The sequence below is a fragment of the Callithrix jacchus genome, chromosome 2, assembly GCF_049354715.1.
Source record: "Callithrix jacchus isolate 240 chromosome 2, calJac240_pri, whole genome shotgun sequence".
Taxonomy (NCBI): Eukaryota; Metazoa; Chordata; class Mammalia; order Primates; family Cebidae; genus Callithrix; species Callithrix jacchus.
The window spans coordinates 168,576,909-168,590,158 of NC_133503.1; the positions used below are offsets into that span (position 1 = coordinate 168,576,909).

General features: G+C 34.1%; 1 protein-coding gene across 3 annotated transcripts in view; it reads right to left on the reverse strand.

Moving 5' to 3' along the window:
• Window positions 1-13,250, reverse strand: part of NIPBL (NIPBL cohesin loading factor) — a 198,499-nt gene that overhangs the window by 57,637 nt on the left and 127,612 nt on the right. For all 3 annotated transcript variants that reach the window (XM_002745070.6, XM_008992160.5, XM_035291672.3), the window contains 10 exons: window positions 12,363-12,560; window positions 12,040-12,111; window positions 11,859-11,948; window positions 9,832-9,935; window positions 9,254-9,340; window positions 5,346-5,577; window positions 4,468-4,619; window positions 3,861-3,941; window positions 3,218-3,318; window positions 1,721-1,859 (listed from right to left, as the gene is read on the reverse strand). In XM_002745070.6, coding sequence (XP_002745116.1) covers window positions 1,721-1,859; window positions 3,218-3,318; window positions 3,861-3,941; window positions 4,468-4,619; window positions 5,346-5,577; window positions 9,254-9,340; window positions 9,832-9,935; window positions 11,859-11,948; window positions 12,040-12,111; window positions 12,363-12,560 — 1,256 coding nt within the window. The remainder of the gene's footprint in view (window positions 1-1,720; window positions 1,860-3,217; window positions 3,319-3,860; window positions 3,942-4,467; window positions 4,620-5,345; window positions 5,578-9,253; window positions 9,341-9,831; window positions 9,936-11,858; window positions 11,949-12,039; window positions 12,112-12,362; window positions 12,561-13,250) is intronic.

Here is a 13,250-nt window from a genome sequence, read left to right on the forward strand (position 1 = left end):
AATGCATGTACACTATCTTGATTCTACTTCTAAGTATATACAGAGAAACTTTTGCTTTAAGTTGTGATTCTATGATATGGTGTTTTTAACTCAAGTAAAAAAAAATCTAGTATGAGTTGTATGTATTAAAAACGATGCTGAGTGAAAAAATTAGCTGTAAATATGTCACTGTCATTTATATAAATTTTAAAAATGAAATAATTGTATATCAAATTAACATAAAAAATAATTTAAAAGAAGGAAATAAACATATTCATCATACTTGTCACCAATGAGTAGGAAAGGAAGACTGGAGACAAACAATGGGATTGGAATGGGAGGAATAAAGAGGACCTGAACTTTCTGGATAATATTTGACTTTCTTTCATTCATTCATTTTGAGATAGGGTCTCATTCTGTCACCCAGGCTGGAATGCAGTGACACAATCTTCGCTCACTGAGTCTCCATCTTTCAAGGCTTGATTGATCCTCCTGTTTCAGCCTCCCAAGTAGCTGGGATGACAGGTACACATCACCATGTCCAGCTCATTTGTGTATTTTTTTTGTAGAGACAGGGTTTCGTCATGTTGTCCAAGCTGGTCTTGAACTCCTGGCCTCAAGCAATCTGCCGGCCTTGAACTCCCAAAGTGCTGGGATTACAGGCATCAGCCAAAGTGCCTGGCCAGTGATTATTAATTATTATATATTTATTATTATACATAGAAACATATACATAATGCTTGGTTCTAACAGTAGATAAAATTATTTCTGTTTCTCTTAAATTTTTGTTGAGGTAAAAGTATACACTTGGAAAAATTCTAAACATCTCCAAAAGCTATAAAACCAAAAGCAAATCTTAGGCATGAGTTACCTATAAGGGAGGGAATAAACTAATTTTCCACATGAATTTAATGTTAATTATAATTCCATGTTATACATTTATATAGAGGTTCATTATATCCCTAATCTGAAGATCTGAAAGGCCAAATGCTCTAATGCACATTTCCTTTGAATATCATGTTGATACTCAAAAGATTCAAATTTTGGAGCATTTCCGATTTTAGATTTTTGGATCAGGGATGCTCAACATACATATATATTATATATTATATTATATTATTTACGTTCACATTTAATATCTCGCTGATCCTTACAACCTGGTACGGTACTTTTGATAAGTATTATCACCCCCATTTTACAGCTGAAGTATAATCTCAGAAAGATTAAAATGATTTATATGTTATATGACTGGTAGGTATAACAGAACCAGAACTCAACTCTTCCAACACCTTGTCTAGTGCTCTAAAAGGACCTCAAAGCCCAGCCACGAACCTCTAATTAAGAACCATCATTTTGGCCAGACGCAGTGGCTCATGCCTGTAATCCTAGCACTTTGGCAACCTGAGGTGGGCGGATCACGAGGTTACGAGTTCAAGACCAGCTTGACCAACATGGCGAAACTCCGTGTCTACTAAAAAACCAAAAATTATCCAGGTGTGGTGGCGTGCACCTGTAATCCCAGCTAGTCAGGTGGCTGAGGCAGGAGAATCGCTTGAACCTGGGAGGGGGAGGCTGCAGTGAGCAGAGATTGCGCCACTGCACTCCAGCCTGGGCAACAGAGCGAGACTCCGTCTCAAAAAAAAAAAAAAAAAAGCAAAACTTCAGTTTTATAAGAATGGCAGAGATATAGGTGTTTCCTTCAATAAAAGTATAGTTGTAAAACCTTTAATAGATTCCTTACTTTTTTATTTGAATCTTCTTCTGCATTAGAGTCCTTCTCTGATGATGGTAAGTGTACCACACACTGAATAAGTTGCAAAACCAGTGCTGTAACCATCTGAATATACATAGGTTCTCCATCCATATCACTACTGTTTAACCTTTAATGAAGAAAAAAAAATTTATATGGAGTATCAAGATAGTCTCATTTAAATGTCATCTACTGTCTGAAAGCTTCACAATACTGTGTTTGCCAATATTTCCAGGCATGATTTTAGTGCATATAATAGTGTTCTTATGCGCAATTATTTCTCATAAGTTAGCAAATACATCAAGTAAATGCCTATGCATGCTCAGATAATTAAAACAGTCAAAGGAAAAATATAATATTTAACACAAATTTCTATCTTTTGCATACATTGCAGATAAAAATTCATAAAATACTAAACATTTCTCAAAATGATTTAAAAAATGATAAAAGTCTTCAAAGTTTCTAAATACCCATATATTTTGCTATTCATCTGCTGAATCTGTTATTCATTTGGTATTAAAATCTGCTACACAGCTCTTGATCATCTGTGTTAGCATTGGTAGCACAGATTGTTAAAACTCAATTTCCACATCTTTTGTTCTACAGACATTGTAAAAATGTAAGGATTCTTTTACATGTTGATAGTTTTTCTTCAGGTTTGACAATAAATGTTTATCAGTATATAATTAGTCCAAAAAATGATTAAGATAAAATAATTACTTAAGAGAAAAAAGAAGACTTCAGAGCAATCTAAAAATAACCCTATATGCCACGTCAACACTTTTAATCACTTGGGAACATTAAGATAATTGTGGTAATTATCTATGATGGCAAAGACAATAATGGTGACCATAGCAGTGGATAACATTCCTTAGTAACAGTGTGCTTAGTGATTAGAGAGCATTTAATCCCCATGTTTATTCTCCATATTGCTATTATAGTAATCTTTCTGCTCTTTTTTTTTGAGACAAATCTTATAAAATAAAAATATTTTAAAATCCTCTTTGAAATGATCTGATTCTTTTGAGGCATATTTCCAATAAAATCAACAGGATCTTCTCACTGACTAGTGGTTTGTAATAAGGAATGATTTTGCTCTCCAGTGCCTGAAGATAATTTTGGTTGTCACAACTGGAAGGAGGAAGGGTTTCTATTGGCATCGAATGAGTACAGGTCAGGGATGCTGCTAAGCATCCTATATTGCACTAGACAGCTACGTAGAAAGTGTTATACGGCGTAAAATGCCAACAGTGCCAAGACTGAAAAACCCTGCCACATATATTTACCTTTGAGGATCAGTGAGCTTCTCTAAGCCCCCCAAATATGGCATGTTATTTCACACATCTAAGCTATTCTTCACGCTGTTCTGATTTAACTGCCTGGTTTTATTTATTAAAATACAAATCAGACAGAAATGAAAAATAAATGTATGACGGTTCAATATAATGGAGTTCTTTGTTATACCTGACCTTTGTTATAATTAATTACCTGAAGTTCCTTAAACTCCTCTTGCTGGTTGGTAATCTTGCAAGTGAAGTAAAAATTTCTTCTAAAATTAATTGCCTGTGTTTTTCATATCTTGAGAATACCTGTTTAGTAATTATAAAATTCCAAGTTAAACTTATAATTAATGACAAGAAACAAAAAAATCATGCAATGAAAAAATTTACCTGCTGTTTAGAATGAAAATGTTTTCAGTATCTTAAATGGTGGTGACGTAAGGTAAATTGGTGAATTTTCCTATCATTAATTATAACATAGAAGTCAAGAGTACAATAGTTTCATTTAAAGGACTATGATATCCTGGCTATAGACTGTCACACAAGATTTAAATGATTTTAAGCCATTCTAACTTGACTATAAATATCAAGGAATTATTAACTGAAATATTTGCAAATACTTAGAACAGTTTTAAATGTGACAAAAACAGAATAACCCAATAAATTCACAAAACAGAAAAATAAATCCTCAATTTATAAAGTCTAATAAGACTTAGTAAAACAGTCCTTAGACTGAAATGAATGTACTGAAAACCACGTTTATCTTCATTAATTTTTGGAAGTTTGGATTAAATGACGTCAATATTATTTTATTTGCAGGGTAACTAAAAATACAAATTGCTTATACTTACTGCAGTGACTAACTTGATGGCACATAATTGTAGTTCACTGACATTTTCCACAAAAAATGGTGTTATTCCCATAGATGAAACCTGTTTAAAAAAAAAAAAGAGTAAGTAGTACACATCTTTAGTTGATTTCAGAAACATTCCATCTTGTTAAATTCCAATACATTCAAAAGCTTACTGGAAAACACTAAGGGCATTTTTTTCCTTCCCCCACCTAATCAGCAACTATTCTTTTCTCTGTTCCCCTTCATCCTTAAAGCACATTAGCACATACAACAGGTACCCTGTTTCATAGCTATTAGTCCTCTAATTTCTACTTTTTGAGTTTATACATGTCACAAGAATGTAAAGAAGTAACAATCATTTAATATCTGCATGAACCTACTTTCAAAGAATTTAGAGTTTGGAATTTACACTACATTCATTTGTCTACTGATAAAATTCTTTTTAAAACTCCTGAAATTTTATTTCTTCAATTTAGAAATAACATACTCTTAATAGGAAAAATTATTAATAATATAGTGCTGGTCTTATTATTAAGTGAGTGTGGTTTTACTGGACTTAATCAGTTAGTTCAGAAATATAAAAAATGCTTACCAAAAAAACTTACCTGAAGAATTGTTGTGTCTGTAAGAAGCTGTATCTCTAGCAATTCTGATAAGCTGCTAACAATGTCACAAACTTTGTTATAAAGCATTACTATTACTCTCTGCTTATGGGTAGAACATTTAGCCCGTTTTGCTTTTGAACTTAATAAGCCTCCTAAAATGAAACAAATTCAAGACAAGGAAGATATCAACTTTTAATAATTTTTAATAAAGGTATTGAAACGGTTTTTTGAATTAAGAGAACACAGTTTTTCAGTTACATAAAAACAGAACCTGGAAGATAAAGCTTTTTACTTATTAAAACAGAAAATTACTATCTAGAGATATTCTTTTGGAAACATTCTTGTAACAGATGATCTTCAGTAGCTATTAAATCCTTGCATCTAAAATGTTATTTTATCTTGATTTTAATTTTTCTTCATTGGCACAGGATAGTAAGATTATACTTCCCTTTAAATTAATTTGCAATTATACAATAGATCAGCAAGTTCATTATTCAGGAACCTAAGTATGACTTTACTCCCTTCAAATGTATACATCTCACTGTTCACTTATAAAGGTTAAGGAGTATTTATCTTGAATCAATCCATTTTGTAGACAACTGCTATTTTGGGTAAAATCAGGGGGATGTAATAAATGAAATCAGAAGCTAGTATTATCTGAGATTTTCCCTGACAAGTAGAAATAACTTCTATTATATATAAATAGTTGCTAAAGAAATTATACTTGAACAAGTATTATATTCTAGACAAATCCATAATCAAAATCAGTTTTTATTACAACTTACATGATTCAAAAAGTTTGGTGACATTTTAAGTCCTATTTTGACTCATCTAACATGGCAAAAATTTACAATAATTTCGATATTATACGAACTAACCTCCATGAGGATCTAATCTGTAAACAGGATCATACTGAGGATAAAGTGTATTCTGCAAATGAAATTTAGTGTACTGTATAACTCTTTCAATTACATCCTCAATGTACACAGCTTTTGGCATGTTAGGGGATGTCATAATGTTGATAGTTGTAAGACAAGCATCTGCTGATTTTGTAACTCTTTCCATAATAAGGTCTCTCCATAACCTTTCTTCTTCTTCAGTGTCATTATTCTGTAAAACAGTACATTGTTAATGAAGTGGAAAAAACACACTTATAGGTTTAAAATATCCATTAAAATTACAATTTATTTGATTTTCACTAGTAGAAAACAGTGTTATGATGTGTGTACATTCTTTAAGGAATATCCAGAATGAGGTACAAATACTGATACTACTTTGAGAACAATTTGTGTTTCAATGTTTTCAACCATGATATACTCTACGTCATTTCACTACTACATGATGCCCTACTGACAAAGTTACAATTACCTTTATCTTCGATGGGCTTTATCCAAATCTAAGATTTAGTTTATAACTTTAACTGTATATGAATTAATTCTGTGTTTTGGGCGTAAACATTATGATAGTTTAAAAACTTTATAAATTCTGCTTGCGGCTGTGATAACAAAGCAAAAATTAATGACAAATGGTAAAGCCTTATTTAGTACTAAAATGTTGACAATCATTCCTATCACCTACTTTTCAACAACACTAGGTTTCTGACACTGAGATTAAAAAGCAGTAATATGCACACTAATGAAGACATTATTTTTTTAAATAGATAATTTAAGAACTGACAGAAGACCTTATTTTAATCTACTTCATATTGCAATTGGGAGTTTAATCTCAGTGTTAAGTAAAAATCCTTCTATCACATCTTTAGTTACGAAATGTAAACTATATTATAGGACTACTTCCAAATATATCCTATTCAAAGCTTATACACCAGGAAAATGAACAAAAACACAATATATTATATGTAAAGCAGGCAGACTTTCTGCTCAGTAATGCCTAAATACTCTAGAAGGGAAAGCTAAAGTAGCTTGTCTTTGATGTGAACATTGCTGTTTGGAAGAGTCAGTTAAGGAGGTTCATGATTCATGCCAAACATTAAGGCGATCTACAACACATTAAATGCTGTTATAGTTTTTAGGAATGAAAGTAATTTCCTTAAGACTGAGTCAGCCAGCTATCCAGGACTCCAGATTTTTGAGGATGATTATCACAATTTCCTGGTGAAGTATTTAAGTAACTTGTAGATTAACGATGGAGTAGATTGTTGTTTTAGGTTTCTCTAGGTCCTTGTTTCGGTGATGCAAAAGTAGTTTAAAGAGATGGTGTTTAAAAATATAAATATATTTAATAATCCAGAAAACGACCACCTGAGAATATTTTTCTATGTATTTTATTCCAGGGGTGTCCAGTCTTTCGGCTTCCCTGGGCCACATTGGAAGAATAATTATCTTGGGCCACATATAAAATACACTAACAATTATAACAGCTGATAAACTTTAAAAAAAAACTGCAAAAATAAATCTCATAATGTTTCAAGAAAGTTTACAAATGTGTGCTGGGATGCATTCAAACCTGTCCAGGGCCACATGGGCCAGCAAGCCATAGGTTGGACAAGGTTGTTTTATTCCAGGTAGATCACCTAGCAATCCTGTGGCTTTTGCAAACACCAAGAGCATCTCCCTAAGAAGATTAAAAAAAAATCTAGAGCTTGTATTAAATATATATACTACATACGTATACATGAGAAGTATGTGTATCAAAAGTGTTCAAAATAGTTACTGTTAATTTAGAATTTGGCTTTTTTTAGTGCTTTTTGTGTTTTGAAAATTTTCTACAATAAATATATTACTTTTATAATCAATCTTTTAAAAATAAAGAAAATTTAGCCAGGTGTAGTGCCTCAATCCTGTGGTCCAGAGCTTTGGGAGGCCAAGATGGGAGGATTGCTTGATGTCAGCAGTTTGAGACCAGTCTGAGCAACACAGTGAGAACTTGTCTCTACAAAGTATTTTAAATAATTAGCCATGCATTGTGGTGCAAGCCATGCATTGATCTTGATCATATCAAGATCAATTTGAATGAACTTGGGAGGCTGAGGTGGGAGGATCACTTGAGCCCAGTATTTTGAGACTGCAATGAGCTCTGACTGCAGTGCAGCACTCCAGCCCGGGGACAAAGTAAGACCCTGGCGAAAGAAAGAAAGGAAAGAGAGAAAGGGAAGGAAGGAAGGAAGGAAGGAAGGAAGGAAGGAAGGAAGGAAGGAAGGAAGGAAGGAGGGAGGGAGGGAGGGAGGGAGGGAGGGAGGGAGGGAGGGAGGGAGGGAAGGAAGGAGAAAGAAAAGGAAAGAAAAAAGAGAAAGAGAAAGAAGGAAGGGGAGGGGAAGAGAGAGTGGGGAAGGGGAAGGAAGGGAGAAAGGAATAAGAGAGAAAGAGAGAGAAGGAAGGAAGGAAGGAAGGAAGGAAGGAAGGAAGGAAGGAAGGAAGGAAGGAAGGAAGGAAAGGGGAGGGAGGGAGGGAGGGAGGGAGGGAAAATTTATCAACTCAAAACTTACTAAATGCCTATAAGCATTAATGTTTGTATTCAATAATGTCAGAGATATCAAGATCAATTTGAATGAACATATAATTTATAGTCCGCTACAATGCTACAAGGCAAATCCCAAGAAATTTGCTTTACTCAATAAATTATTGCAACCATGTTGCTACTGCTTTTGATATAAACACATTAAAATGTAGTAACAGCTGCAGTTAACATTTACTGAGAAGTTAAAGTGCGCCAGACACTGTTATAAGTACTTTACATGAATTAATTTATTTTTATTTACTTATTTATTTTTTTTTTTGTTATGGAGTTTTGCTCGTTACCCAGGCTGGACTGCAATGGCGCAATCTTGGCTCACCACAACCTCCACCTCCTGGGTTCAAGCAATTCTCCTGCTTCAGCCTCCCGAGTAGCTGGGACTACAGGCGTGTGCCACCATGCCCAGCTAATTTTTATATTTTTAGTAGAGATGGGGTTTCACCATGCTGACCAGGATGGTCTTGATCTCTTGACCTTGTGAGCCACCTGCTTCGGCCTCCCAAAGTGCTGGGATTATAGGTGTGAGCCTCCGTGCCTGGTCGAATTGATTTATTTAATCCTTTTAACAACCCTTTGAGGTAGGTATAAAAATGGTATATAAGGAGTAATGTATATTAATTAAGGATTGATTAGTATACATTTGGAAATCATGATAAGGTTTCACTATGTTATTTCTCCAGGGAAGGTCAACAAAAAGAATTACCACCTACTATCATCTCATAAATCAAAAACAAAATTTAAACATTCACACACTACATAAGGAAGAGCATAAACTAAAGAACAGTCCTTTAAATTGAAAAAAAATACATTATTATTCTTGCTTTATGACAAAGCTGTGAATTGACAATGTGTAACAATAATTCTGAATTACTACAAGTGAAGTTCTATCAGCAATGCTAATGAATGTAACTTGTAATTTATGGTAACATGCTCAAATTAGCAAAATGTGAAATTTCCCCTATACATGAAAGTCATTTGTGAAAAAATTCACATTAGTCCCTCCCATATGCAAATTCCAAGACCCCCAGTGCATGTCTAAAACCACAGATAGTATCAAACCCGATATATACTTTGTTTATTCCTATATATACATAACTAAGATAAAATTTAATTTATAAATTAGGCATGGGAAGAGATTAATGGCAATAAAATATAGAACAATAAACTGTAATAAAAATTATTCACCTATTTTCAGATTATAGTTGACTGCAGGTAACTGAGACCATGGAAAATGAAACAACAGAGAAGTGGGGACTACTACAGATCTTAATAACATTAAGGGTAAAATTAATAGCATGGATCTTAAACTTACGTGATTTAACAAAGTGGAAAGCTTTGACCCATCCTGAATATTCTTCTCTAAGATATTTAGGACTTTCACAGTTTTGTCAGTTGAAAGCTAAAATGGCAACATAAATTGTCTTATCAGTTGTTGGCAAAAGTTTTATACTACTGAAGAAATAGTCTATAATTACTCCATTTGAGCTATGGAGGAAATAACATTGTCACCCTTTTAAAGAATAAGAAAACTTTCCCACTTAAAACTTCTACTCATGACCCTAAATGACTAAAGCAAATGTCAAAAACATTTTATGTATTTCTGCATTTAAATAATCTAAGTATTTGAGAAATGAAAAAAAAAAAAACCCCTGAAGAAATTAAAATCTATGCCTCTTTCAATGCAGTAATATGATTCTCTTTAGAATAATTTGCAGAATATTTATTTCATTCAAGGTTTTATAAAAAAACAAAAAACTCATTTAGAGTCTCAGAAGTCAACAATGAGTTTTCTTTCTACTATTTACTTTATATAAACTTTATAATTTACCCTGAAAACCTTAAATTAATTTCGAATGTTATCTATGAAGTAAATTTACTTTGGTGAGATACCTTATCCATTATACCCATTGCTTTAATTTTAGCGGATTCACTGCCAAGTTCATTAAGCTGATGTTTTCCTAAGAGCAGTTCTTGAGGAATTTCATCATCATCACCTGCAAAATCAAGCCAAACAAAGACAAACAAAGTTTAGGTAAATAAAATAGCTCACAATGGCAAGCTTAACTTTCTAATAAAATTTTAGACCCACGAACTAAACAACTTAAGAGGCGTCTATAAACTTTAAGTACACCCTGCATGAAAGAGGACAGAAATTAAAGTCAGATTTATGACTAAAACGGGAAGATGAGATAGATATCTTATCCTTACTACTTTAGATATACTCTTGCCTCTTCTCAACCACACTTTCTGCCTCAGGAGGCTGACTTAACGGACTATATCAAGAGTCTCTTGTGCCCTCTGGCTTTTGTTTCAGCCATTAGGGTGCCCTATTAGAAGATCAAAGAGGAGTGTAAGGTCAAGGTATTTGTATCTCTTACTCTTTGCTTACAAGGTCTCCTCAGGCTGGCTCTGTCCCTGACCAAAAGGTGTTATTTTTTTCAAGGCAACCTACTCTACAACTTTTTTTCTTGCAGAATGAGTTCTGGTGACTTTTCTGTAACCTGACTTTTTTGGTCTTTGGGTTCTGGTACCATTTTGCCGCCATCTTTTTTTTTTTTTTTTTTTTGAGAGGGAGTTTCGCTCTCCTTACCCAGGCTGGAGTGCAATGGCGCAATCTCGGCTCACCGCTACCTCCGCCTCCTGGGTTCAGGCAATTCTTCTGCCTCAGCCTCCCGAGTAGCTGGGATTACAGGCGCGCGCCACCAAGCCCAGCTAATTTTGTTGTATTTTTTTAGTAGAGACGGGTTTTCACCATGTTGACCAGGATGGTCTCGATCTCTTGACCTCATGATCCACCCGCCTCGGCCTCCCAAAGTGCTGGGATTACAGGCTTGAGCCACCGCGCCCGGCCCGCCTCCATCTTTTTAACTGGTCTCTTTGTAAATAACTCCTCAAATTATCCTAATTTGAGAGTGCCCTCTGTCCTTTTGGGACCCTAATGATACAGAACACAATTTTTCTGCATAGAATTGTAAAGTTTTAAAAAGAGATGAAACTGACATTTGAAATTAGCAAACACAATGGTACTTAGGCAAGTAATTCTCACAAAACAAATACTAATTTTACCAGCTGAAGATGGCATAGGATTTTTAAGAGTAGCTCTATACATTGCAAGCAGTGTTTTTATAAACATAATACTTTAATATGTGTAGATGTAATCTTTATGTCATTGTAAAAGTAATACATGAATATAACATTAATCCTACTGTATTCTAATTGGTTTATTATTTTGTTTTCCATATTAGAGTCTGTATTCCCTGAAGCCAGGTGTTTGGATCTTATTTATTTTTGCATTTCCAGAGCTTAACATACTACTGGCACATCCTAAGTATTCAATAAAATTGGTCATTAGAATCAATGAACAGAAGAATAGATGCTTATTTCTACATACTTGCTCCTATCAGAACCTTCATTATCCAGGCTGTTGCCCAGCCTGGAGTGCAGTGGCGTGATCTCAGCTCACTGCAACCTCTACCTCCCAGGTTCAAGTGATTCTCTGCCTCAGCCTCCTGAGTAGCTGGGATTACAGGTGCCTGCCACCACGCCCAGCTAATTTTTGTATTTTTAGTAGAGATAGAGTTTCACCATCTTGGCCAGGCTGGTCTTGAGCTCCTGACCTTGTGATCCACTCGCCTTGGCCTCTCAAAGTGCTGGTATTAAAGGCATGAGCCACTGCACCTGGCTAAGACTTCTTTAATTACTCTAACTTATTCAGAATTCTTTAGATATTATCAAGACTTGATTAATTTAACTTGTGTTTTGTACTAAAGTTTTTAATTTCTTGATAACAGACTCGATTTGACTTCTCAACTAAATTTCAAGTTCCTCAATAACACACATCATGCCTCTGTATCCTCTAGAGTGACAGAAAGCTAGACATTTAGAGTAGGGATAAATGTATTTTAAGTCGATTTTACCAAATGCAGTAAAATCCATATCTTCCAAATTATCCAAAATATTCTCTATTGAGGCTGTGAATCTCTTAAAAGTTGAAGAGTCCATCATTTCTGCAAGAGAGAAAAATATATTCATTATTCTCACATTCCAACAGACGTGAAGCTGATGAATAAAGACAAATTAAATTAACTCAAATGTTACCTTCAGGTGTTAGTTTTGGTTCATATGCTTTCCTTTTCTTCTGTTTTTCTTTTTTCTTCATTTTCCTAGCAACTAAAATGAACAAAAAGAAGGACTGAAATGTAGGAATGACAACTTAAAATATTTCCATTTTTGTTTCTAGTTTTTTTTCCTGAATGTTAAAAGACTTAAACTAATAATCACTGCACATAGAAACTAAATACATTTTGTCTTAATTGAAAAGTAGTTAATTAGCTCATAAAAAGATATAAAATATTCTTCAAAGTTAAAGCCCTGAATTTAAATTGGTTTATGTAAGAAATCCGTTGACACTGATGAATTACCCTCACTAAGGCTGGGAGGAGGAGAATAATCTTCCATGTCTGAATCTGACGGACTCCGGTTTCGATAACGACCACCACCTGAACTCCTTCTTCCTTCATGAGAGTGGCCACTTCTCCTATGATCCCCAGAGCTTCTTCTGTCACGCTCTTCATATTCCCAAGCTTTATCATCATCTTTTTTATGTCGTTTCCTAGAGGCTAGAAGCAAATCCCCATGACAAATAATTTACCTCATTTAAAAAGACGATTAAAACTTGTACTTTACAAATGAACCATATGGGGAAAAAAAATCTTCATTCCATAGGATCTAAGAAAGTCAGAGTGATTTTGTCTATCCAGAAGTTTAAGTTATGATATAGAAAAAGTATCACTAATTTTAGCGCCATCTACCCAGATTAAAAGATCTTTACGCAAACTCAGTATTTATTGCTAATAAATACAGATAGGAAGGTTCTTGGAATTAAACTTTGGTGTTCATTTCAATGACAGTTATTCAGTAAGTCAGTAAAGGTTATATCTAAACTTCAAGATTAATTAAGGCTTTGTAAAACAAACTTTATTTAGGAAATGGATGGAAAACAGAACCACCTTAAAGCACTTAGATTACGGATGGGGAGTAGGGTTTGGAGGAAAAGTCAGGTTTTGAGAAAGTGTTACAGAATATAGTAACCATGTATACCATCAATTAATAGCTAAGTTATACCCACAACTTAGCGATAAATTCCATAAGCCCTGGTGACCTAACATGATAAGCCTACAGAGATAGAAGAAACCTATACAGTTGTAAATACTCACATATTGAATTCAGTTCTCCAACAAAGGCTTGCTTAAACCCAAGAAAAGTTTCTAAACTTATGCATGCTTCGTAAGCATGATTATATATGTTAC